This window comes from Mobula hypostoma, chromosome 9, assembly GCF_963921235.1.
Source record: "Mobula hypostoma chromosome 9, sMobHyp1.1, whole genome shotgun sequence".
In the NCBI taxonomy this organism is placed as follows: domain Eukaryota; kingdom Metazoa; phylum Chordata; class Chondrichthyes; order Myliobatiformes; family Myliobatidae; genus Mobula; species Mobula hypostoma.
This window is the reverse complement of record NC_086105.1, coordinates 74230109-74256643: the sequence shown is the minus strand read 5'-3', so window position 1 is coordinate 74256643 and position 26535 is coordinate 74230109. Positions and strand designations below refer to the sequence as shown.

General features: G+C 42.9%; 2 protein-coding genes across 3 annotated transcripts in view; one reads left to right on the top strand and one right to left on the bottom strand.

Annotated features, from left to right (window-relative positions):
* Positions 1–8424, bottom strand: part of rpap3 (RNA polymerase II associated protein 3) — a 62438-nt gene extending 54014 nt beyond the window's left edge. Inside the window, exons 1-2 of the mRNA XM_063058497.1 lie at positions 8209–8424; positions 6158–6298 (exon numbers count right to left, since the gene is read on the bottom strand). Of these exons, the coding sequence (XP_062914567.1) occupies positions 6158–6298; positions 8209–8370 (303 nt within the window). The 5' untranslated portion in view covers positions 8371–8424. The remainder of the gene's footprint in view (positions 1–6157; positions 6299–8208) is intronic.
* Positions 8425–12081: 3657 nt separating this feature from the next.
* The window catches only part of atp23 (ATP23 metallopeptidase and ATP synthase assembly factor homolog), a 39144-nt gene continuing 24690 nt past the window's right edge, over positions 12082–26535 (top strand). Inside the window, exons 1-3 of one of the 2 annotated variants that reach the window (XM_063058495.1) lie at positions 12082–12432; positions 21008–21053; positions 23340–23421. In XM_063058495.1, the coding sequence (XP_062914565.1) occupies positions 12276–12432; positions 21008–21053; positions 23340–23421 (285 nt within the window). In that variant the 5' untranslated portion in view covers positions 12082–12275. The remainder of the gene's footprint in view (positions 12433–21007; positions 21054–23339; positions 23422–26535) is intronic. The other variant, XM_063058496.1, reaches the window with a different exon arrangement.

The following is a 26535-nucleotide window of genomic DNA, read 5'->3' as shown; positions in this document are numbered from 1 at the left end:
CTCGCGCAGGAGGACTTACAACCAAAAAAAAATACTGGAACATATGCAGGCAACCGACAGGGAGTTCACGGACAGTACGACCCGGCTGACGACGATCATAGAAAAACTGACTAACTCTGTTGCATTAATAAAGCACCTTGCTAAATATACAAAACATGTCTGCATCAGTGCTATCTTGTATTTCCATACAATGTTACATTAGGCTGTTACACATCTATTGTCAGAGAAGTACTTGCATAAATAGGTAAACCACCTTCATACAAGCAAGGACAGAAAACAGGGCAAAGTGAGTATACTTATTTATTCAGTAAGCTATGGGTCAAAGTATTTGGTGAGTACATTTCTAACCCTTCTGGCTTCAGTCTCGTTGCCGTCAGTTCTGAAATTGTTAGGTTATGTGGGGGGTTGCGTTCAAGAAAACAACAAGATGCCGCGCTACGGCCATCTGTTCCAGCACGTCATGACAGTGTTTTTAAACAGTCAAAAAGGCTCACTTTACAATTTAACTCTCACGCCGTTCACACTGACTGCGCGTTATAACAGCCGTACGGCAGTGCTTGCGCAGTACCAAGCAGAAGCAGAAAAAGATTGTTGTTGTGGTGTTGTCATGACAGCGTTTTTAAATCTCTCCGTTTACCCCGTACACACTACAATGGATATTAGGCGTTTTCAGATTTATTCACTCTGGAGACTGTTTCTGAAAATCTCCGTTTTCGGGGGATGAAAACGCCGTTTTCGTGTGGACGGAGGGTCAAAACGAAGAGAAAAAGCTTCATTTTCAAAATTATCCAGCGTAGTGTAGACGTAGCCTAGGATGCAATATCCATGGTCAAATCCAACCAATGGAGGCCCTCACCTCAACATATACTAACAACATTCATTTTCCTTTAGGCATTTACACAGGAAAATAAAGAAATACAATAGAATTTATGAAAAACGATACATAAACAAAGGCTGACAAACAACCAGTGTGCAAAAGACAAACTGTACAAATAATAATAGTAAATACATAATACTGTGAACACAATGAGGGGCCTTGGCCCAAAATGGCAACAGTCCTGGTGAGGGGCCCCAGCCCAAAACAGTGACTCTGTACAATTTTCCATAGGTGCTGCCTGGCCTGCTGAGTTCCTCCAGCATTTTGTGTGTATTGCTTCCATTTCCAGCATCTACAGATTTTCTCATTTACGAGTTGTTGCGTCCTTGAAAGTGAATCCATATGCTGTGCAATCAGTTCAGAGATGAGTTGAGTAAGTTACCCACACCTGATGGTTGAAGGGTAATAACTGTTCCTGAACATGGTGGTGTGGGACCCAAGGCTCCAACACCTACTGTCAAATAGTAGGAGCAAGAGGATGGGGGTGGGGGGGGGGTCCTTGATGGTGGACGCAGCTTCTTCATGGCAGTGCTCCTTGTAAGTGTGCTTAAGGATTGGGAGGGCTTTGCCTGTGACGGACTGAGCTGTTTCCACCAACTTCTGTACTTTTTATTGCAGATGTCAAATGGCACACAAAGTCACAAAACTATCTGATGAACAATTACCCTTAAGAGAAACAATCCTACTATCCTTACAAAGTTTTACATATGACTCCAACATTCTAGTTGATTAACAACCTCCTAAACAGACCATCAAGCCACTCAGTAGGAACTTGCTGTCAACACCCATGAATATACCAAAAAGTAATCACCATGTGATTGTAAAAAGGAACTCAGTAGCTTCTTGGAATTAAGCTTTTGGGGCTCTATAACTGGTAGATGGAAAATTGGATGGGGTAGTGCATGGGAAAACAGGTCATTACAGACATGTAGTTATTTTACAGTAGGCATAACAGTTCGAGCTTTTAGAGCCGATGGTACTTATCAGTCATTCACACTCTCAGTCCAACTCAAACCGCAGGTTAACCACGAAGACCCTTTATAACGTATTCTTCTTCTTCATGTGTCTTGAGCGTTACACGCTTGGGCAATCATGGCTTTCCACATCAAACGATCCCATGCAGCGTCAATGAAATCTCACACACTTAGATCTGTTAGTTTTTTTCACACTGTCCATATATTTTCTTCTTTGCCTTCCTCTTCTGCGTTTCGCAGGCATAAGGCATTATAATGTAATGCATTCTATTTCTCCCTTTCTGATGACATGGCCCAGGAATTTAAGTTTCCTCTCATTTAATAGAACCATAGAACATTACACATGGCCAAGTGGTTAATGCATTCGATTAGCTACCTGAAGGTCGTGAGTTTGAGCCCCAGCCGAGGCAGTGTATTGTGTCCTTGAGCAAGGCACTTAATCACAGTGCTCTGCGACAACACCGGTGCCAAGCTGTATCGGCCCTTGCCCTTCCCTTAGACAACATCGGTGTTGTGGAGAGGGAACACCTGCAGCATGGGCAACTGCTGGTCTTCCATACAACCTTGCCCAGGCCTGTGCCCTGGAGAGTGAAGACTTTCCAGGCGCATATCCATGGTCTCAGAAGACTAACGGATGCCTTAAAAAAAAAACATTACAGCACAGAAACAGACCTTTTGGCCCTTCTTGGCTGTGCTAAACCATTTTTCTGCCTAGTCCCACTGACCTGCACCTGGACCATGTCCCTTCATACACCTCCCATCCATGTATCTGTCCAAGTTTTTCCTTAAATGTCAAAAGTGAGCCCACATTTACCACTTCATCTGGCAGCTCATTCCACACTCCCACCACTCTCTGTGTGAAGAAGCCCCCCCAATGTTCCCTTTAAACTTTTCCCCCTTCACCCTTAAGCCATGTCCTGTGTTTTTTTTTTCCTCCCCTAGCCTCAGTGGAAAAAGCCTGCTTGCATTCACTCTATCTAAACCCATCATAATTTTATATACCTCTATCAAATCTCCCCTCATTCTTCTACGTTCCAGGGAATAAAGTCCTAACCTACTCAACCCTTCTCTGTAACTCAGTTTGTCAAGTCCCGGCAACATCCTTGTAAACCTTCTCTGCACTCTTTCAAGCTTATTAATACCCTTCCTGTAATTTGGTGACCAAAACTGTACATAATACTCCAAATTCGGCCTCACCAGTGTCTTAAACAACCTCAACATAACATTCCAATTCTTATACTCAATACTTTGATCTATAAAGGCCAATGTACCAAAAGCTCTCTTTAGGACTCTATCTACCTCTGACTCCACTTTTAGGGAATTTTGAATCTGTATTCCCAGATCCCTCTGTTCTACTGCACTCCTCAGTGCCCTACCATTTACCTTGTATGTTCTACCTTGGTTTGTCCCTCCAAAGTGCAATACCTCACACTTGTCTGCATTAAACTCCATCTGCTATTTTTAGGCCCATTTTTCCAGCTGGTCCAAATCCCTCTGCAAGCTTTGAAAACCTTCCTCACTGTCTACTACACCTCCAATCTTTGTATCATCAGTAAATTTGCTGATCCAATTTACCACATTATCATCCAGATCATTGAAATAGATGACAAATAACAATGGACCCAGCACTGATACCTGTGGCACACCACTAGTCACAGGCCTCCACTCAGAGAAGCAATCCTCCACTACCACTCTCTGGCTTCTTCTATCGAGCAAATGTCTAATCCAATTTACCACCTCTCCATGTGTACCTAGCAACTGAATCTTCCTAACTAACCTCCCATGCGGGACCTTGTCAAAGGCCTTACTGAAGTCCATGTAGACAAAATCCACTGCCTTCCCTTCATCCACTTTTCTGGTAACCTCCTCGAAAAACTCTAATAGAGTGTTTAAACATGATCTACCATGCACAAAGCCATGTTGACTCTCCCTAATAAGTCCCTATCCATCCAAATACTTGTAGATCCTATCTCTCAGTACTCCTTCCAATAATTTACCTACTACCGACATCAAACTTAGCAGCCTATAATTTCCCGGATTACTTTTAGAGCTTTTTTTAAACAATGGAACAACATGAGCTATCCTCCAATCCTCCAGCACCTCATCCGTAGGTACTGACATTTTAAATATATCTGCCAGGGTCCCTGCAATTTCAACACTAGTCTCCTTCAAGGTCCGAGGGAATACCCTGTCAGGTCCTGGAGATTTCTCTACTCTGATTTGCCTCAAGATAGCAAGCACCTCCTCCTCCTCAATCTGTATAGGTTCCATGGCCTCACTACTTGTTTGCCTTATTTCCATAGACTCCATGCCAGTTTCCTCAGTAAGTACAGACGCAAAAAACCCATTTAAGATATCCCCCATTTCTTTTGGTTCCATACATTGCCGGCCACTCTGATCTTCAGGAGGGCCAATTTTATCCCTTACTATCCTTTTGCTCTTAATATACCTGTAGAAGCTCTTTGGATTATACTTCACCTTGACTGCCACAGGAACCTCATATCTTCTTTTAGCCCTCCCGATTTCTTTCTTAAGTATTTTTTTTGCACTTTTTATGCTCCTCAAGCACCTTATTTGCTCTCTGTTTCCTATACATGTCATACATCTCTCTTTCCTTCTTTATCAGAGTTCCAGTATCCTTTGAGAACCAAGGTTCCGTATTCTTACTCACTTTGCCTTTAATCCTGACAGGAACATACAAACTCTGCACTCTCAAAATTTCTCCTTTGAAGACCTCCACTTACCGATCACATCCTTGCCAGAGAACAACCTGTCTCAATCCATGCTTTTTAGATCCTTTCTCATTTCTTCAAATTTGGCCTTTTTCCAGTTTAGAACCTCAACCCGAGGACCAGAACTATCTTTATCCATGATCAAGTTGAAACTAATGGTGTTATGATCACTGGAACCAAAGTGTTCCCTACACACACTTCCGTCACCTGTCCTAACTTGTTTCCCAATAGATCTAATATTGCATCCTCTCTAGTTGGTACCTCTATATATTGATTTAGAAAACTTTCCTGAACACATTTTACAAACTCTAACCCATCTAGACCTTTAACAGTATGGCAATCCCAATCAATATGTGGAAAATTAAAATCCCCTACTATCACAACTTTAATGATCTCATTAAAGATCTTTTTGTATGGGCACGTTGGAGTACTGTCTCATTAGTTACCCTATCTCTATATAATATTTTCATCATTCTTCTAAGAAACCACATTTCTGTTGCTTCTAAGTTTCTTGGATTTCTGGTGTTATCGTCCATGTTTCGGAAGCATACAGCAAGATTGACCAGATGTAACATTTTAGTAGCCTAAGCCTTATTGTCATAGAAATGTGTCTGTTGGTAAAAATGGGTTTCATTTTTTGGAAGTTGGTTTTGGCAATGACAATTCTTTTTATTTCTACTTTACTTCTAGCATCTTGTGATATAAAGCTACCAAGGTAATTAAAGCTGGTCTTTTGTTCAATCTCTTGGTTACCAATGTACAATTGGCAGTTGGGAGTATCCTGCTGTTTTGATATTACCATACATTTGGTTTTTTTTATAGTTGACAGTTAGACCAAATTCTGCACTTGTTTGTACTACTTTGTCTAGGAAGATTTGCAGGTCTTCTGCAGCACTTGCTACTAGAGTGGTATCGTCTGCATGTCTTATATTGTTGATGTTAACACCTCCAATTTTTAGCCCATCTGGGTCTTCTATTTCTCGGAGAATCATTTCACTATAGATATTAAACAAATCCAGTGAGGCAACGCATCCCTGTCTAACTTCTCTTTGAATGTTAGGCCAACTGTTTATATCATCATCAATTTTTACTGCTGTCATTTGGATCCAATATAAATTTTGAAGCAGTTGTTGGTCCCTTCCGTCAATGTTTAGTTTAGCAAGAATTTGAAATAATTTTTCATGTTGCACTTTATCAAATGCTTTAGTGAAATCAATAAAACATAAAAAGACATCATTTTGATATTCAATTGCCCTTTCTGGAAGCACTTGTAGTATGAAAATTGTGTTCCTAGTTCCTCTATTCTCAATAACGTATAACAACTCCAAAACAGCTGAAAAGATGATTTATGGTCCAAACAGTTCAGAATTGGAAAGAAATTCAGCCTTTTATTTTTAAACCTATAACTGTGAATTAAAGAGACTGGTTTAAAGACAGATCGAAATTACTTATTACATTTATATTTTATATCATTTTGGCTTTACAGAATAAACCAAGCTTTAAAAAATGCCAGAAAATCTGAGGCAATAATTTAAATTATGCTAAATTATATCAAGTACACAATCAAGACTTACCACATCAAATTTTTCCCAAGATTTATAATCGTAAGACTTTATTCTGGTTGCTTTTTTTTCTTCATTCTTCCTATTGTTCTGGGAGACAGGCTTCTTATTTGTTTTTTTCTTGAAATCTCGATTTCTTATAGGTGGCAAAGACTGCAAGTTATCCAAAGAATAATGGACCATTTTCAATGAAGTAATTACATATACTATTACATTCAAAATACTTTATCATACTTTGACCACAACTAGTTCAATATTCATTTATTTAAACAAAAAATTTAGCTAAAACAAAAACAGCCTATATTTCCTTATCAGCCAGGTTGACTCTGTGGTTAAGAAAGCATACGGTGCATTGGCCTTCATCAATCGTGGGATTGAGTTTAGGAGCCAACAGGTAATGTTGCAGGTATATAGGACCCTGGTCAGACCCCATTTGGAGTACTGTGCTCAGTTCTGGTCACCTCACAACAGGAAGGATGTGGAAACTATAGAAAGGGTGCAGAGAAGATTTACAATATGTTGCCTGGATTGGGGAGCACGCCGTTTGAGAATAGGTTGAGTGAACTCTGCCTTTTTCCTTGGAGCGACGGAGGATGGGAGGTGACCTGATAGAGGTGTATAAGATGATGACAGGCATTGATTGGGTGGATAGTCAGAGGCTTTTTCCCAGGGCTGAAATAGCTAGCACGAGAGGGCACAGTTTTAAGGTGCTTGGAAGAAGGTACAGAGGAGATGTCAGGGGTAAATTTTTTTCTACACAGAGCAGTGAGTGCATGGAATGGGCTGCCAGCGACGGTGATGGAGGCAGTACAATAGAGTCTCTTAAGAGACTCCTGGACAATACATGGAGCTCAGAAAAAATAGAGGGCTATGGGTAACCCTAGATAATTCCTAAGGTAAGGACACGTTTGGTATAGCTTTGAGGACCGAAGGGCCTGTGTTGTGCTCTAGGTTTTCTTCATTTCTAATTAGATCAATGCAGGCTTTCAGAGAATTTCCATCATTCCCATTCCACCACTGATTTCCCAGTTCTCTTTCACATACTCATCAAACCACCAGTGATTTTCCCTTTTTCCTGTCACACATCTGCAGTAGTGGCAATTTGATTTATTTACTGAGATAGTGCAGAACATACCTTTCAAGCCGCACCACACAGCAATCCCCAATTTACCCCTCGCCTAACCACAGAATAATTTACAATGACCAACTAACCTACCAACCGATACTTCTTTGGATTGGAGGAAGAAATCGGAACTCCCAGAGGAAAGTCACACGGTTCACAAAGAGAACTTACAAACTCCTAACAGACAGTGCCGGAATTGAACTTCGAGCTCCAGAACGCCCCAAGCTGTAATAACGTCGTGCTAACCACTACATTACCATCTTGTGCAGGCAGTGGGGGGGAATTGAACCTGGGTCAATGGTGAAACGTTGTGCTAACCACTACGTTACCATGTTGTGAATGTACTGAGGCACGTGCAGGCAATGGGGGGAATTGAACCTGGGTCGATGGTACTGTAAAACATTGTGCTAACCACTACACTACCGTGCTGCTGTTGTTAATTAACCTGGCAATACATCTTTGGAATGTAGAAGGAAAACCCACACAGACATTAGGGAAAGTAATGTGGTACTGCTCCATGGCCACACCACCTACTGTTCACGTTAACTAGATATGTGTGTCAAAGAGTATATTCCACCAGTTGAACAGAAACTTTCAGAAATGTAGACAGATTCAAAGTATTTTCATCATTTTAAAGAAGAATTGTAAACGCATTCAAGACCCCTCCTCCCCATCCCCAAACACCCTCAAGTGCGGGGACCCCTGCTGCCCATCCCCAAATCCCACATGTGGTCCCCACCAAAACCCACTCATTGGCCGGGACCCTCCACACTCCCTCAGGTGTGACAACGCTTCCCATCCACCCTCACCCCCAATGTGACCTCCCCTGTCCCGTCCCGCCACCTCACCCCCGGTGTGACCACCCCCGTCACGCCCTCTTACCCATCGTGTGACCCCCCCCACCACACCACCCGCTGTGATCCTTTCTCCCACTCCGCACCGGGTCCGCCGCCGGTACCACGCCGCTCTGCCGCCGGAGGTCCTCGTCCTTCTTTTTGATGTCCTTTTCCCAGCCGTCCAGCTCCCGCATGAAGTCGCGCAGCTCCTCAGCCTGATGCCGAACCTGAAACTGCAGCTCCACCGATTTGTTGAGTCCCGACATGGCGAAGCGCAGAGAACCCAGGCCCGGCGCGGCACCGGCACCATGACATCGCGTAACCCGGAAATGACGTCATGGCCGGAAGCGTTGCAGGCGGTCCTTAGTAACCGTGTTTCTTCTTGCTCTCTCCTCACTCTGACTGTTAGTGGGACATAGAGACGCCAGGCTGTAAGAAGTAGGGTCAATCAGCTCTACTTCACCAGTCAGTAGGATTAGAAACAGATTTAATATCAATTGGGGAGAGGTTTTTTTTATGTTTGGCTTGCTAGTTTCCAGTAATTGGGCATTGCTAGCCATTTACAAACACAATGCTGGAGGAACGGAGTCAGTCAGACAGCATCTGTGAAGGGATATGGACAGTAGACCAGATAGTCCACAGGAATTGACCGTATGGAATTTTCATATCTCTCCACAGATGCTGCCTGACGCCCTGAGTTCTTCCAGCATTTGTTTGTTGCTCTGGATTCCAGCATCTGCAGACTCGCCTCTCTTGCTAGCTACTGTTGTTTTGTAGTATAAATGCCCATGTTTAAATGAATTGAACTAGCAAGTGAGCATATACACGATTTGATCAACAATATATTAACCCTGGTTTTGTGCTCAATAGTGAAGCAACGATGGAGAATACGCATAGGAGACAGTGTGGTAATGATAGAGCAGTTTTGATGTGGATTATGTTTTATCTTCTTGAGAACTGTTGGAGCTGCACTAACCCTGGCGAGTGGAAAGTATTGTATCTTCACTTCTACCTTGTAAGTGGGCTAAAAGATAGGATGTCGATACGAGTCAGTCAGTGCAGGATACCTAACCTTTGACCTACTATTGCAGGTCACTATATTTTTGTGATGGGTCCATTTGCATTTCTGGTCAATGGTGATATGCAGGTTCTTGATGAACCTGGCTAAAGTAATGAACTTAAATGTCTAAGGTAGATGGTTAATCTCTCCCCTGCGAGAGATGTTCATTGCATGAAAGTTACTTGCCACTTTCATATTTAAGTTTATTGTCATTCAACATGTAGACGGCCAAATGAAACAATGTTCCTCTGGACCAAGGTGCACAACACAGTACATTTTACTCACAGACATAACACATGAAGTAATATTGCTACAAATAAATGAACAAATAATGGGGTTCATTTATGAGAGTTTAAAAAATAAGCGGTATTTAGCCTATGTTATCGAGGACATATTCTCTGGTGGCTGAGGAATTGCAAATGGAGTTTAAAATTGTGCAAACATCCCCACTTTTAACTTTAAGATGAAGGGAGGCCCTTGGAGGTGTTGAAGATACATTAGGTTGGACATTTCTCTCTGAAGAATTCCTGCAATCATATTTGGGGGTGGAATAATTAACGTATGACAATCAATAACTGTTTCTTTTGCATGAGGTGTGACTCCAACCACAGGAGTGTTTTCTCTTTGATGCTGATGACTGAGGATATCAGATTTGATGAAATGCTATTTTATGTCATGAGAAGTCACTCTTGTTCTTTCAACTCTGGAATTCAGACTTTTGTCCAAGTTTGTGATGCAGTCTGGAAGTAATTGGTTTAAGTAAAACCCAAACTGGGCGTTGAGAGCTGCTTAATAGCACCATTGATGACAGCTTCCATCACGTTCGCTGATGAAAGTGAGTAGACTGATCATATGTCCACCTGTTTGTAACAACTTTCCACAATCCAGTACAGCATCAGAACTGTACTGAAATGCCTTGTCTTAATGCACAGTCCATCCGAGAATGCATGTCTGCAATGTGATATCTGAGTGTTACAGTATCAAGTGTTCCAAGCCAACTCTTGTTACCACATAGAATTAATCAAATTGTTTGGAAACTGACTTCTGTGATACAAGAACACAAGACAATAGGAGCAAAAGTAGTCCAGTGGCCCTTCACAAGCCTGCCCCACGATTCAATCTATGATGGCCTCCACTCAATTCCTCTTCCAGTGCTCTATAACCCTCAATTCTTCAATCTTTCAAATATTCATCTTTTTTTCCATCTATCTCCACCTTACCATAAGTATATCTAACAAGCTGGCCTCTACTACTCTTCGGGATAGAGAATTCCAGAGATACATTGGGAAGATCGCCATTACATTTTTGTAAACAACAGAATCGGATAAATTACTATTGAATTAAATGAATCAGAATCAGGTTTAATATCATTGGCATGTATTGTGATATATTTTAACGTAGCTGCAGCAGTACAATGCAATACATGATAATATAGGAAAAAAGGAAATCAATTACAGCAAGTATATATGTGTATATTAAATAGTTAAATGTAAAATAGTGCATGAACAGAAATAATAAAGTTTTTTAAAGTGAGGTAATGTCCGTGGGTTCAATGTTCATTTAGGAATCCGATGGCAGAGGGGAAGAAGCTGTTCCTGAATCACTGAGTGTGTGCCTTCTGGCTTCTGTACCTCCTTTCTGATGATAACAATGAGAACAGGGCATATCTTGGTTGATGGGGAGTCCTTAATAATAGACGCCAGCTTTTTGAGGCACAGCTCCTTGAAGATGCCTTCGATACTTTGGAGGCTGGTACGCAAAATGGAGCTGACTAATTTTACGACACTCTGTAGTTTTTTTTTGTTCTTGTTCAGTAGCCACCCCATGCCCATACCAGACAGGGATACAGCTTTTCAGATGCTCTCCACAGTACATCTGTAAAAGTTTTCAAGTGTTTTAGGTGACAGACCAAATCTCCTCAAACTCCTAATGAAATATTCCCACTGTCTAGCCTTCTTTATAGCTACATCAATATGTTGGAACCAGGTTAGATCCTCAGAAATTTTGATACCTAGGAACTTGAAATTGCTCACTCTCTTCACTTCCGATCCCCTTGTCTTACCGTTACTGAAGTCCACAATCAGCTCTTTTGTCTTACTGATGCTGAGAGCAAGGTTGTTGCTGCAACAGCACTCAACAAGCTAGTATATCTCACTCCATCTCGTCTCCATCTGAGATTGTGCCGGCAATGGTTGTATCATCAGCAAATTTATAGATAGTAATTGAGCTATGCCTAGTCATGAGTATAAAGAGAGTAGATCATGGGCTAAGCACAACATCCCTGAGGTGCGCCAGTGTTGATTGTCAACGAGGAGGAGATACTGTTACCAATCCATACAGATTCTGGTCTTCTAGTTAGAAAGTCGGGAGGGAGGTACAGAGGCCCAGGTTCTGTAGCTTATCTATCAGGACTGTGGGAATGATGGTGTTAAATGGCAAGAGATTTGAAATCATTGTTTTGCGGCAGTAGTACAGTATATCAACTTTCCTCCAAAACGCTTGAAAAATACAGTGTCAAAAAACACAGATTTCCGCAGTGGAGGAATTTATACACTTGTTATTTCCAGCTGAAAAGTGTACCGCATGATAACTGTCAAAACTGCTTCACTACAACAGCTCACTGGCAAATAGAAATTGAGGCAACCTTCCTGGGCTTTTTGTCTGCGATGTGAATTTATGAATGGTATAACATGTATATCTACAGAGGTTCGATTATCGGTTGATATTGCAGAAAAGTAAACCATGAAGAAAACTTCCGAAAAGCAAAACGAGTAAAAAAGTTTCGACTTCCCGTCGTCCCAGCAAATGACGTCGGCGTGAAACCGGTCTATCTTGCCTAAGCGGATGACGTTCGAGGGAGTGACCACCAATCCGCGACGCCCTTATGCAATCGCATGCGCATCGAAAAACTCTGATCATAAAATACGGTCCTTTTAAAATAAACTATATAATTTTAGCATAGTATTATTGTAATAAATAAAGTAATGAGTTTTGGACTGCTTTTAAAGTTATTGGAGTAGTTTGACCTCTAACCCCTTTCATGGCAGTGCTGTGCCTGACCTCCAGTTCTGACCGGGAGTGCCTGCTCTGAACTCTCTCCACTGGACCTCAATGGATAAAAGCCAGCAGCAGCAACAGGAGGACGATTATGGCTACGGGCTATTTCCCGAACACAAAAGTAGCAAAGAGAAGAAAAGCATGTTGGAGAAAAGCCTCTTTACCTTCAACCACAAATGTCAGCTGATGCTGAAGGTGGCTCTGGACACGAGTGAGTGCGAGGGGAGAGAGGCGGTGCTGTGGATGCTGCGGGGGAGGGGGTTGTGAGGAGGAGGTCATGATGCTGAGTGAGGAGGGGGAGGATGAGCAAAAGGAGGTGCCGTGGAAGTAGGGGTGAAGTAAAAGAGGCAGTAGTGTGGAAATAGGGGGTGAGGAACAGGTGAGGGGGGATGAAGAAAAGGAGGCAGTAGTGTGGAGATAGGGGTGAGGAGAGGAGAGGGAGGGTGAAGAAAAGGAGGCAGCAGTGTGGAGATAGGGTGAGGAGGAGAAGAGGAAGGGTGAAGAAAAGGCAGTAGTGTGGAGATAGGGGTGAGGAGGAGAGGGAGAATGAAGAAAAGGAGGCAGTAGTGTGGAGATAGGGGTGAGGAGGAGGAGAGGGAGAATGAAGAAAAGGAGGCAGTAGTGTGGAGATAGGGGTGAGGAGAGGAGAGGGAGGGTGAAGAAAAGGAGGCAGCAGTGTGGAGATGGGGTGAGGAGGAGAAGAGGGAGGGTGAAGAAAAGGAGGCAGTAGTGTGGAGATAGGGGTGAGGAGGAGAGGGAGAATGAAGAAAAGGAGGCAGTAGTGTGGAGATAGGGGTGAGGAGAGGAGAGGGAGGGTGAAGAAAAGGAGGCAGTAGTGTGGAGATAGGGGTGAGGAGGAAGAGAGGGAGGGTGAAGAAAAGGAGGCAGCAGTGTGGAAATGGGTGAGGAGGAGAAGAGGGAGGGTGAAAAAAAGGCAGTAGTGTGGAGATAGGGGTGAGGAGAGGGAGAATGAAGAAAAGGAGGCAGTAGTGTGGAGATAGGGGTGAGGAGGAGAGGGAGAATGAAGAAAAGGAGGCAGTAGTGTGGAGATAGGGGTGAGGAGAGGAGAGGGAGGGTGAAGAAAAGGAGGCAGTAGTGTGGAGATAGGGGTGAGGAGGAGGAGAGGGAGGGTGAAGAAAAGGAGGCAGCAGTGTGGAAATGGGTGAGGAGGAGAAGAGGGAGGGTGAAGAAAAGGCAGTAGTGTGGAGATAGGGGTGAGGAGGAGAGGGAGAATGAAGAAAAGGAGGCAGTAGTGTGGAGATAGGGGTGAGGAGAGGAGAGGGAGGGTGAAGAAAAGAAGGCAGCAGTGTGGAGATAGGGGTGAGGAGGAGAAGAGGGAGGGTGAAGAAAAGGAGGCAGTAGTGTGGAGATAGGGGTGAGGAGGAGAGGGAGAATGAAGAAAAGGAGGCAGCAGTGTGGAGATAGGGGTGAGGAGGAGGAGAGGGAGAATGAAGAAAAGGAGGCAGCAGTGTGGAGATAGGGGTGAGGAGGAGGAGAGGGGGAATGAAGGAAAGGAGGCAGTAGTGTGGAGATAGGGGTGAGGAGGAGGAGAGGGAGAATGAAGAAAAGGAGGCAGTAGTGTGGAGATAGGGGTGAGGAGGAGGTGCCTGAAGAGGGGGAAAGATGAGGTGGTGTGGAAGTGGAGGGTGTGCTGAGGAGGGAATGGTGAGAGGCAGGATGAGGTAAAGGAGGCAGTGGTGTGGAAGTGAGGGGCCAGATTTTTATACCATGGTGGGTGCCTGAAATGCACTGGCTGGGATGGTGGTAGAGGTGGAAATATAAGAGACTTTGAAGAGATGTTTATATAGGCACATGAGCATGAGACAGTAGGGATTAGTTTAATTGGCAATTTAATTGGTTTAGCAAAACATTATAGGCCGAAGGGCCTCTTTCTGCAACGTACTGTTGGATGTTCTACTTTCCATGGTTTCTTATGTCCGTAATGGGGATTATATGTTAAGTTGCACTGGAAGCTGTTGGTTTCAAAACATGCATAGAATGTGTTAAAGTCACGGGGAAGGGATGTGCTGGTTTCAGTAATGCTACCTGACATAGTTTTGTAGCTGGTTAAAACATGCCTCATTACTCTGTGGCTAGGTATGGCTCAAATGCCATTGATAACTTGGCCGATGGTTAGTAGAATCTCAGATGGTAATGAGGCAGTGTACTGGAGTGAGGATAGATCAGCTGACTGTGGTGTTGCTACCACGGCTTCACACTCAATCTCTGCAAGACCAGTGAATTGATCGCGAAGGACAGGGAAATCAGAAGAACACACATCAGTTCTCACGAGGAAATCTGCAGATGCTGGAATTTCAAGCAACACACATCAAAGTTGCTGATGAACACAGCAGACCAGGCAGCATCTCTAGGAAGAGATACAGTCGACGTTTCGGGCCGAGACCCTTCGTCAGGACTAACTGAAGGAAGAGTTAGTAAGAGATTTGAAAGTGGGAGGGGGAGGGGGAGATCCAAAATGATAGCAGAAGACAGGAGGGGAGGGATAGAGCCAAGAGCTGGACAGTTGATTGGCAAAAGGAATATGAAAGGATCATGGGACAGGAGGCCCAGGGAGAAAGAAAGGGGGAGGGGGAAGCCCAGAGGATGGGCAAGGGGTATAGTGAGAGGGACAGAGGGGGAGAGAAAGAATGTGTGTATATAAATATATAACGGATGGCGTACGAGGGGGAGGTGGGGCATTAGCGGAAGTTTGAGAAGTCAGTGTTCGTGGCATGAACATTGATGAAATCATGAAGGAAACACTTCAGTGGCTCTACGTCATTGGGAGTTTGAGATTTGGAGTGTCAGTGGCTCTTTGTCTTTGGGAGTTTGAGATTTGGAGTGTCAGTGGCTCTACGTTTTCGGGAGTTTGAGATTTGTCGTGTCAGTGGCTCTTCGTCTTTGGGAGTTTGAGATTTGGAGTGTCAGTGGCTCTACGTTATTGGGAGTTTGAGATTTGTCGTGTCAGTGGCTGTACGTTATTGGGAGTTTGAGATTTGGAATGTCAGTGGCTCTACGTTTTCAGGAGTTTGAGATTTGTCGTGTCAGTGGCTCTACGTCTTCGGGAGTTTGAGATTTGTCGTGTCAGTGGCTCTACGTTATTGTGAGTTTGAGATTTGTCGTGTCAGTGGCTCTACGTTATTGAGAGTTTAAGATTTGGAATGTCAGTGGCTCTACGTTTTCGGGAGTTTGAGATTTGTCGTGTCAGTGGCTCTTCGTCGTTGGGAGTTTCAGATTTGGAATGTCAATGGTTCTCCTTCATTGGGAGTTTGATATTTGGAATGTTAGAATCAGAATCAGTTTTATTGTCACTGTTGTACAGTATGTCATGAATTTTTTTTGCGGCAATAGTACAGAGCAAGATATCAAATGTTGCTATAAGTTACATATTTTTTATATGCAAGATAGGAATTGTGAGGGAGTATTCATGGGTCCGTGGACCATTCAGAAATTTGATGGCAGATTGGAAGTTGTTCCTAAAATGTTGCGTGTCCCTGGGTTTCTCTGCCTTCTCCCTGAAGGTGGTAGTGGGTAGATCCCTGCCTGATGCTGAAAGTTTTTGATGATGGTTTCACTCCAACACACACCATCACCAAAGACTAGCAAACTTCTACAGATGTACAGTGGAAATCAGTGTGACTGGTTGCATCACAGCCTGGCATGAAGGCTGCAATGCACAGGATCAGAAGAGGCTGCATGGGGTGATAGACCCAGCCAGCTCCATCGGGGGCACAGTCTTGCCCACCAGCAAGGACATCTTCACAAGGCAGTGCCTCAGTCAGGCAGTATCTGTCATGAAGGACTCTCGCCATCTGAGTTATGCCCACTTCTCATTCCTACCATCAGGGGGAAGGTCCAGGATTCAGAATTAGGTTTAATATCACTGGCATATGTTGTGAAGTTTGTTGTTTTTGTAGCAGCAGTACAGTGCAATACATAACAAAGAAAAACATGAATTACAGTAAATGTATAAAATAAGTGATGCAAAAATAGGAAAAAAAAGTGATGGGTGTCCTTAATAAAGGATGCTACCTTTTCGAGGCATCACTCCTTGAAGATGAAACCCCTTTTTATTGGGCATCTCTGGAGATGCAGCGCGATAGCCTCTCGCTAACAGCCACCGGACTCAGCGGTGAGAAAACCACCTTTCCTCAGACTCCGTATGTCTAGGGTTGATATGACCTGGGTCCCACCATGAGGTTGGGCTGTCTCACCCACCCAAACTCCAATTTGTGTGAATACTGTGTAACTTGCTGCTCCCATGCAATCGTCTGGCGGCAAGAAATAACAGACTGTACACTGCATCCAACTATAAAGAAAGTATATTTATGAATGTTAGTTTAACCAAAGAGTTATTACAGAAAAGTAAGAAACAAACAAAAGGACCCATCTTAATTAAACAGTCAAATGTGTACAGGTTGCAGCTCAAATCTTCCAAAAAGCCATTGTGTACTCGTGGTGCTAACTCATATTCACCAATCACCAGTAGCATTCCCCCTCTTGGGCTCCATCGAATTGCGCATTCCCGCTGGATCAAATCCAACAGCCAGTTCTTTAAAGCTTCTTCTCTCTCCAACTCCCATCAATAAAGACCTCGACCCACCTCAGCGTAAGTCACAAAACCTCTCCCCCAGCATTGTCTAGATCTTTTTCCCAGTTGCACCATCCTGATTGGATGACACAATATTCCTAAGCATTCCTTATCTTTAACAGTAACCCAAACACTACCAGCAGAACACACTGCTTCTGCAGAAAAACCATTACATTAAATACCCTACAATGTTAGCAGTAAAATCTTTACCAGGGCATTACAAAGATGTCCTGGATAGTGTGGAGGATAGTGCCCATGATGGAGTTGACTAAGTTTACACATCTCTGCAGCTTTTTTCAAATCTATGCAGTAGCCACCCTGCCCCATACCAGATGGTGATGCAGCCAGTTCGAATGCTTTCCATGGTACATCTGTAGAATTTTGCAAGTGTCTTTGGTGACATAACAAATCTCCTTAAACTCCTAATGAAATATAGCTGCTGTCATGCCTTCTTTGTAACTGCATTAATATGTTGGGCCCAGGATAGATCCTCAGAAATATTGACACCCACTCTTTCAACTTCTGATCCCTCTGAGAACTGGTGTGTATTCTTTTGTCTTACCCGTTCTGAAGTCCAAATCACTTCTTTGGTCTTACTGACGTTGAGTGCAAGGTTGTTGCTGCGACATCACTCAACTAGTTGACCTGTCTCGCTCCTGTACACCCTCTCATCACCATCTGAAATTCTGCCCACAATAGTTGTATCATCAGCAAGTTTATAGCTGGCATTTGAGCTGTGCCTATTCTCACTGTCATGGTGTAGAGAGTGTAGAGCGCACGTCCCTCAGGTCCGCCAGTGTTGATCGTCAGTGAGGTGGAAATGTTATTTCTGATTTGCACAGATTGCGGTCTTCTGTTTAGGAAGTTGAGGATCCAGTTGCAGAGGAAGGTATAGAGGCCCAAGTTCTGGAGCTTTTTGATCAGAATTGTAGATTGTGTTAAATGCTAAGCTGTAATCAATAAACAGCGTCCTGCCGTGGTTATTTGTATTGTCCAGGTGATCCAAGGCTGTGTGAAGAGCCAATGAGATTGCATTCACCATAGACCTATTGTGGCGATTGGCAAATTGCACTGGGTCCAGGTCCTTGCTGAGACAGGAGTTAATTGTAGGTATAACCAACCTCTCAAAGCACTTCATCACTGCAGATGTGAGTGCTACTGGATGATAGTTGTTAAGGTGGCTCACCCTCCTCTTCTTGAGCACTGGTGTAGTTGCTACCCTTTTGAATATCCAGTCACAGCAATGAGAGATTGAAAATGTCTTTGAACTGTGCCAGTTGGTTGGCGCAGGTTTCCGGAGGCCTACCAGGTACCCCAATGGGGCCTGTCACCTTGTGGGGGTACATCCTCTTGAAAGACAGCATGAAGTCGGCCTCCGAGACACAGATCACTGGGCCACTGGGTGCTGCGGGGATCCTCGTAGCTGTAGTTTTATTTTCCCTTTCAAAGCGAGCATAAAAGGCATTGAGCTCGCCTAGAAGTTGGGTTTTGCTTTATTGGAAGTAATAGCCTGCAAAGTCTGCCAGAGTTGACTGTGAGATAGCCCTCCATAATTCGTACCTGGCTTTCTCATACAGACCTGGGTCGCCAGACTTGCATGCCACAGATCTAACCCTCATCAGTCTATGAACCTCCTGGTTCATCCACGATTTTTGATTTGGGTTATGTACAGTATGCTTTCCTGGGCATGCAGTCATCCAGATGGGTTTCAATGAAGTCAGTGCCAGCTGTGGCATGCTCATTCAGACTCAAAAATGAATCCCTGAATATAGTCCAGTCCACCAACTCAAAACAGTCCTGTAGGTGCTCTTGTGTCTCCCATGGCCCTACCTTCTTGGTCCTCACTACTGGTGCTACAGCATCAGTCTCTGCCTATACTCAGAGTAGAAGTACAGCCAGGTGATCAGACTTTCTGAAGGGTGGGTATGGGATAGCACGTTCAACAGTCTTGATGGTGGTATAATGGTGGTCCAGTGGGTTGGTTCCTCTGGTACTACATGTGATTTCATCACTCCTTAAAATTTGACTCTGGAATCTCATCATGTTTTATACCATTGTCTTTAAGACAGCTCTGGCTGTTCACCCTCCCTATCCAGGAATTTTTTTTTCCAGCTGCTCATTGATAATCTCTTCACTAGCACTAAGGAGGTGTCTATAAACTGGAGAGAAGGGCAGGAAGTGGCTGCTTCCATAACTTTGAAACTCACTTCTGTGCTTTTAGCTTTCTCCCTATTCCGTGTATGATTGAGCTCCCCTTAGCTATGGTTTTAGCAATGGCTTTACTTCCCAGGAGAACCTCTACTGTTAGGAGGACAAGGTGTCCTTGAAGCTGAGGAGAAGAAATGGGTGGCGTGCTGAATTATTAAATTGCCTGTTTTTTTGGGAGGGAGCTTTTTCTGGCAGTTGCTAATTTCCTCTTTGCTACATTCTCTTGAGGTTTGGTGGGGGGTGGCAACTGTCTGCTGAAACATGGGAACTGTATGATACTGAGCTTCACAGAAAGATCATTGTGGCATTAGCTGTAAAATCTATCACTCTTGTCATTGAAATGTAATTGATTTTGCTAGAACCCATTATAGCAGACATCCCACCTCTCCTGGAAGTTCTGGGACTCTCCTGCATATAGATAGTGGCTCCCTGACGCCCGGAAATTATATACAATATCCCCGAAATCAATTTTTTTGAGAGGGAGCATCCTGATTGGTCTCTCTTCGTGCTTAGTGTGATCCCCAACTGATATCATTTGGTGACATGAAACGATATGAGTCAGCTGCACCTTTCCTCATTCCCTGTCACGCACTGTTGAACTTGAACGCACGCGAGGTCATTACGCATGTGTCATCCATGTCAGCGCAGGAAGATCAACTCCTCGAGCTTGCAAATGACGACGGGCTGAAAGGTACGTTTGACGTAACATCTTCGCCGGCATTCTGGTTCAAAGTCAAGGCTGAATATCCTGAGATAGCCACGAAAGCACTGAAAACGTTGCTTCCATTTCCAACATATCTCTGCGAAGCGGGGTTTTCTGCAATGAATGCCACGAAAACTAAATTGCGGAATAGACTGAACATAAGGAACCGCCTTCGAGTATCGCTGTCTCCCATCACCCCTCGATAGCACCGTCTTGTTGCAGGAAAACAAGCCCAGGTCTCCCACTGATTCAGCGATATTGGTGTGTTGCAATGATTTTATATGTTCATACGGGGAAAATAGGTGCTGTGTGTTTAATAATCAAATGTTAATTAAAATGTTATGATGCTATTGCCTTATAATTGACTTATCACTATATTCATGCGAGGAAAATATGCGCTGTGTGTTTAATATTAAATTCGTTAGATAAACCCTTTTAGAAACGAAATTGAGTGTATTAGCCACTTATAGTGACTTATAGTTGACGACTTATCACCTATATTCCGGTTGTGATTAACACCCCCTGCGCGCCCCCCCCCCCCCGGTCGACCGGTCCGCGGTGCAAAAAAGGTTGGGGACCCCTGCTAAGTAGACCTATCAGTTTCCTCTGTGGGCGGGCTTTACAGTCGACCTCAAAAATAATGACGGTGTTGCTCACTGCACTGTTTGCAACAGTGACTTTTCTATTGCTTGTGGTGGGTTAAAATGTAAAAGACATGTTGAGGTGAGTTTAACAGGTGTCATTCGTTCATCAGCATAGCTAACGTTATTTAAACTAGCTGGCTGGCTGCTAAGGAGCTACTCTATTGATGTCCTACGTGATGAGGCTAAACTCCCTGTAGACTTGCTTAAAGTTGTAATAGAATAAACATAATATAAGTACATATTTTAATGTCATATTTTCTGCATATACCCAACGTGGTTTACAGGTAGACAAAATCACTAAACAAAGTATTACATACGCCCTTGGAGGTCGACCGGTGGGGGGGGGGAATACCTCCCTGAAATGAGTTTTTGCAGGGTGGGATGTCTGTTATAGTTGTGAAGAGTTGTCTTTCTCTACAACCTCGGTCTGGAAATATTGCTTTCTCACTACAGCTCTGACTAGCTTAGCTCTCATTCTAAGGTTAAGCAGTGACCTTCAAAACACAATTGAGTGTATCTGTTTGCAAATGTTCAAATTTTTCAGAAATGACTGAATGCTAAATCAGTTTTCATTTTGAGTTTCTGAGTTTGAGTTCAGTGTTCCTTTGAGCAGATTTCTGACACTTAATCCTTTCTGTAGGCCCTTTTGCAAAACTACTTATGGATGCCATGAAAAGTTCAGGATGGTAAGTTGAATCTGACATTGCGTCTTGGCAGCTGTTAAAAGTCTTTTCTAAATAAATGCACATATTTGCTTTCAACCAATTTTACTGACTATTAAGTTCACTCCAATGCATTTGAGATACAAAGAGTACAGAGTTACAATGGAGAACAGAATCCTTGGGATGTCACGGTGGCATAGTGGTTAGTGCGATGCCTTACCATATCGGTGATCAGGGTTCAATCGTTCTTCAAGTGGCCACATGGGTTTCTTCCACATTCCAAAGCCTTAATGGTGTGGGCATGCTATGTTGGCAAGAGAAATGTGGGCTTGTAGGCTGCCCCCAGTACAAACTTTAGACTGTGGTCGTTAGTACAAACTACCATTTTGCTGTATGTTTCAATGTACATATACCAAATAAAATTAATTTAGTAGATTAGAAGATATTGAAGACTAGATAGCATTTTGGCATATATAGTGGATTCCAGTTAATTGAGACACATCGGGACCAGTACATTTTGACTCAATTAAACAGCTGCCCCAGTTTGCCAAAGTTTCATGGAAATTGTTGAAAGAAAGAAAAACAAACTACTATTTAACTGAGTAACAATTTAAGTATTGAAATGAAGTACAGAACTATTTAGAACACTACCAATGCCTTAAAAGTACTATAAAACTGTGTATTAACCCATAGTAGTTATTGACAGAAGAATTCATGTACTATTTTATTTTGATTGACTGTAAATGAACAAAATCAGTGCTGACACCTAGTGCAGACAATGGACTGCCTTCGTATAATATTGCAGACAATTCCTAACTTGTTGAAATAGTGAAATCATTACTTTTTCACTCCCAGCCATTTCTGCCATCTCCAAGCCTAAATGCTTGAAACCCCAGTAAAGGAAACAGTTCTGAATTGCCATACTGCTTATTTCTTGCCAACTATCAGTGACAAAACTCACTGCTTTTTGATCACAAATGCATGCAACTAATGCTATTTAACAACTGATTTCTCTAAGCAAGGTGAAGTGTCTACTGCCCACATGTGTACGCAACTGAGGTGTTAGCCAGAAAAGTTTTCGCAACCGTGTCCTGCACCAATTAAATGGTTGAGGTCCCAAACAAATGAAGGGAATCCTGGAAGTTTTCTCGATTAGTTTTTGTTCCTCAAGAGTTGTCCCAAATAAGGGCCTGCCCTGATTAACCGATGGCCCAATTAACCAGAATCCACTCTACATAGATAACGTAAGAGGCAGTTAATACTTTGGGCAACATCTTTCCTCAGAAATGACTTCTGAGCACGTAGAAGTTGAAAGAAATGGACTAAAAGTGGAAGGCAGAAATGGTTGATGATTGTGGTGGTTATGTGAGAAAAAACTGATCAGGATAAGTAAAGAAAAGATTAGCTTTTGAATAAGTCAAGTTCAATTTATCGTCATTCAGCTGTGTTGATGTACACTGCCAAACAACAGACAAGGTGCACAACATAAAGTAACGTTGCCACAAATAATATAAATTAAAAAGTAAACTGTATAACACGCACAACACGCTGGACGAAGGGTCTCGGCTCGAAACGTTGACTGTTCGTTTCCACGGATGCTGCCCAACCTGCTGAGTTCCTCCAGCATGTAGTGCGTGTTGCTTTGACCCCAGCATCTGCAGAGTATTTTGTGTTTACAAAACTGTATAACACTACTGGTGCTTCATATGTGATGAATCTTGGGAGGTGGCTGGGAGTTCAGTAGTCTTACAGCCTGGGGGGAAGAAACTGTTTCCCATCCTAACAGTTCTTGTCCTAATGCCTCTGTACCTCCTGCCTGATGGTGGGGGTAGGGCAGATATTGTTGGACGGATGGGAGGTTATCGTTGACAATGCTAGGGGCATTTGTTTGCAGAGTTCCTGATAAATATATTTGATGAGTGGAAGAGAGACCCTGGTGATCTTTTCAGCAGCCCTCACAATCCTTTGTAGGGACGTGGTCAGATGCCTTGTAAGAATTTGTTAGGTGGGGGGGGTGGGGGGGTGATGAGAGCTTCTCTTCCTTCAATCTCCAGAAGTGGAAATGCTGCTGTGTTTTCTTGCCCAAAGAGGTGTTGTTGAGGGACCAAAGATTTAATCAGAGCATCTATGTCTAGTGAAAGACTATATATCTGACGTGTTAACTTTATTTTTTACTCCACATTACTGTCGGTTTTGATGTGCTCGTAGCAGTTTGCTTTTTATTTCAGATACTCAGCAGTCATAGTGTTGTATTTTATGTGTCCACAACAAAAGCAACCAAATTATATCTACAGTATTCTATGTCTTCAGCACTGTTGATACAAATCGTCACTTTTCCTGTGAAGACTGTGATGGAACAGTCAGTGGAGGCTTTGATGCTGAAATATCGCAGGTGAGTAACACACCGAGACGAAACACACTATTGTCCTTGTGTTGGCTCCTTAAACTTATTCCTACTACTCTGCTCATTATATTATAAATGTATTCCCTTTGAAATATTTATCAAATTCCCTTTTGTGATTCACTAAATCAATTTTCAGTGCTGATTTATGTAGCTCTGTAAAGAATGTAGAACGTGGAACACAACAGCACCGTTCAGGCCTTTGGGCCAAAATGTTGTGCCAACCCTTCAGTCTAACCCTTCCCCCTTACATGGGTGTCCATTTTTTTTCTATCATCTCCAGGCTGGAGTTCAGAAGAATGAGGGAGTCGAGATCTTAATGAAACCTACTTAACTATTTAGCATGTGTGTGTATATATAATTTACTGTAATTCAGTTTTTTTTCTATACTGATTACATTGTACTGCTGCCAGAAAGTTAACAAATTTCATGACATATTCTGGTGATATTAAACTTGATTCTGATAAAATATTGGAAGGCCTAGATGGAGTGGTTGTGGAGAGGTTGTTTCCAATAGTGGGAGAATCTAGACCAGAGGGCACAGCCTCAGAATAGAAGGAGGTCTCTTCTAAAGAGAGATGAGGAGGAATACCTTTAGACAGCTGGTAATGAACCTGCGGAATTCATTGCCTTAGATGACTATGGAGGCCCAGTCATTGGGTATATTTAAAGCAGAGGCTGATAGATAATTAATGTCAAGTTAAGTCACTTCTTATTGTCATTTCGACCATAACTGCTGGTACAGTACACAGTAAAACTATCAAAAGTTTATGGGGGAAGGCAGGAGAATGGAGTTGAGAAGGAAAATAAATGACCATGATCGAATGACAGAGCAATTCAATGGGAAATAGCCTAATTCTGCTCCTTTATCTCTGATCTTAAAAGGAAAGTGATGATATCTTTTTGAAATTTATGTTAGAATGCTGTGAAAAATGTAAATAAACTTAAACTGTATGAGGTGTGGAAAGTAGTTGAAAAGCTGCTAATCATCTGTGCAGAAAAGCCACCTACGTCAAACTATTGTTTATTGACCACAGCTCCACCTTCAATACTAAAATTCCAAGCAAACTTATCAACAAACTCCAAAACCTGAGATTCAACACCTCTTTACATCTGGATCCTCAAATTCCTGACCAACAGACTACAGTCAGTAAGGGTAGGCAGCAACAGCTGTGTCTCGATTATCCTCCATACTGGTGTCCCTCAAGGCTGAGACACTAATCCCTGTGCACTCATGACTGCATGGCCAGATTCTGCTCTATTTCCATCTGCAGGTTTGCAAATGATACTCCCAGAGTGGGCAAGTAATTATATTGAATTGGAGACGGACAGGCCAGTGACAGTATCATGGCAACAACCTTTCCCTCGTCAGCAAAACGGAAGAGCTAGTCATTGATTTCAGGGAGCCAGGTGGTGCAATTGCTTCTGTTTACATTAACGGTACTGAGCTCGAGAGGGTTAAGAGCTACAACTTTCTTGGAATGAACACCCCACCACTAACTGGTCCTGGTCCAACCATGTCAAGAAAGCCTCGCCAGCCTCCTCTCCAAGGACTCTTCTATACTTGTCGCTGCAGTGGTAAAACATCAAAACAATCAAAGATCCCACCCAGTCTCCCCACCCCATTGGGTAGAGGATACAAAAGCCTGAAAGCACGTACCACCAGGCTCAAGGACAGCTTCTATCCCATTGTTATACTATTGAACGGTTCCCTAGTGTAATAAGATGGATTTTTGCCGCACAATCTACCTCGTTTTATATGACCTTGTACCTTATTGTCTACTTGCACTGTGCATTCTCTGTAGCTCCAACAATTCATTGTGCACCCTTTTATTATATGACCTCAATGAACTGTTGTAATGAATCGATCTGGAAGAATGGTGTAAAAGACAAGTTTTTCCACTTTACCTCGGTATATGTGACAATGGTATTTACCAATTTATTTTGATCAATTATTTGATACAACATGCAGTGAAACAACCAAACGGTGTCACTTAGGTTACTATTATGCACATTAGAAAGTACATTTCAAGATGTTCATGATGGAAAGAGACCTTCTATCTTTGCAGAGTATAATAACATCCTGTCAAGTGCCCTTCTCTCAAGGACTATTTATAATTTGTTTCTAAAGATGATGATAATGTGAAATTTGGACAGTTGCTCATAATGGATCCTTAATCAGCATAATATTGCTAATGCCTTGTTGTAAATTGTGGATACTCTTCAGTGTATGACTTATAAATTGGTCAAGTATTTTAATCCACAGCTTCTGTGCATTTTTCCTTTCTTGATGCTGAATAAGGTAATGAAGAGCTAAGGCCATGGAGTGATGATCTTCAAATTAATTGTCAAAATATCTACAATATACAACTGAGATTCATCTTCTTGCAAGGATTCACAAAACAAAGAAACACAATAGAATTCAGTAAAACACACTCACATGGACCATATATCTAATTTGCAAATGAGAACCAAAATGTTGTGCCAACCTTTTAACCTACTCACATGAATAGTGAAAAAGTAAACAAAAACACAAGGAATGTGAACCGCAGAGTCCCAGAAAAGTGAGTCGACAGCTGTGGAGTCCATTCAGCATTGAGGGGAGTAAAGCCCATCCAGGAGCCTGATGACTACAGGACAATGACTGCTCCTGAACCTGACGGCATGGAACCCAAGATTCCTGTACCTCCCGCTAGACTGTGGTAGCGAGAAGCGATGGAGACTGGTCAAATGCAGGCGGACATCGCTGAACACCTGTTTGTTTTCCACTCGGTCCTCAATGATTTTAATCTTGATCAACACCTTAATTGGCACAAGTAATGGAGCTGACCATGGGTTTGTCATCTGTTATCAGGCCTTGACGCAGAGTCCACCCCCAGCGATGGCTGTACCAGCACTCTCAAGAGTGTTGCTCACTAAATCCCCCAGGAGATCACAAAAGCGCCAGATCATTTAGTTACAGTTGAGAAGAAGTAGTACGTCTACTGGTCTCATCAACTAATTTGAATAGCCAGTTACACAGAAGAATTACCATGGACAGCAAATAAGGAAGTTAAGTTCTAATTTTTAATTACTTTGTAAAGCAAAATAATTTGTTGCATAGGA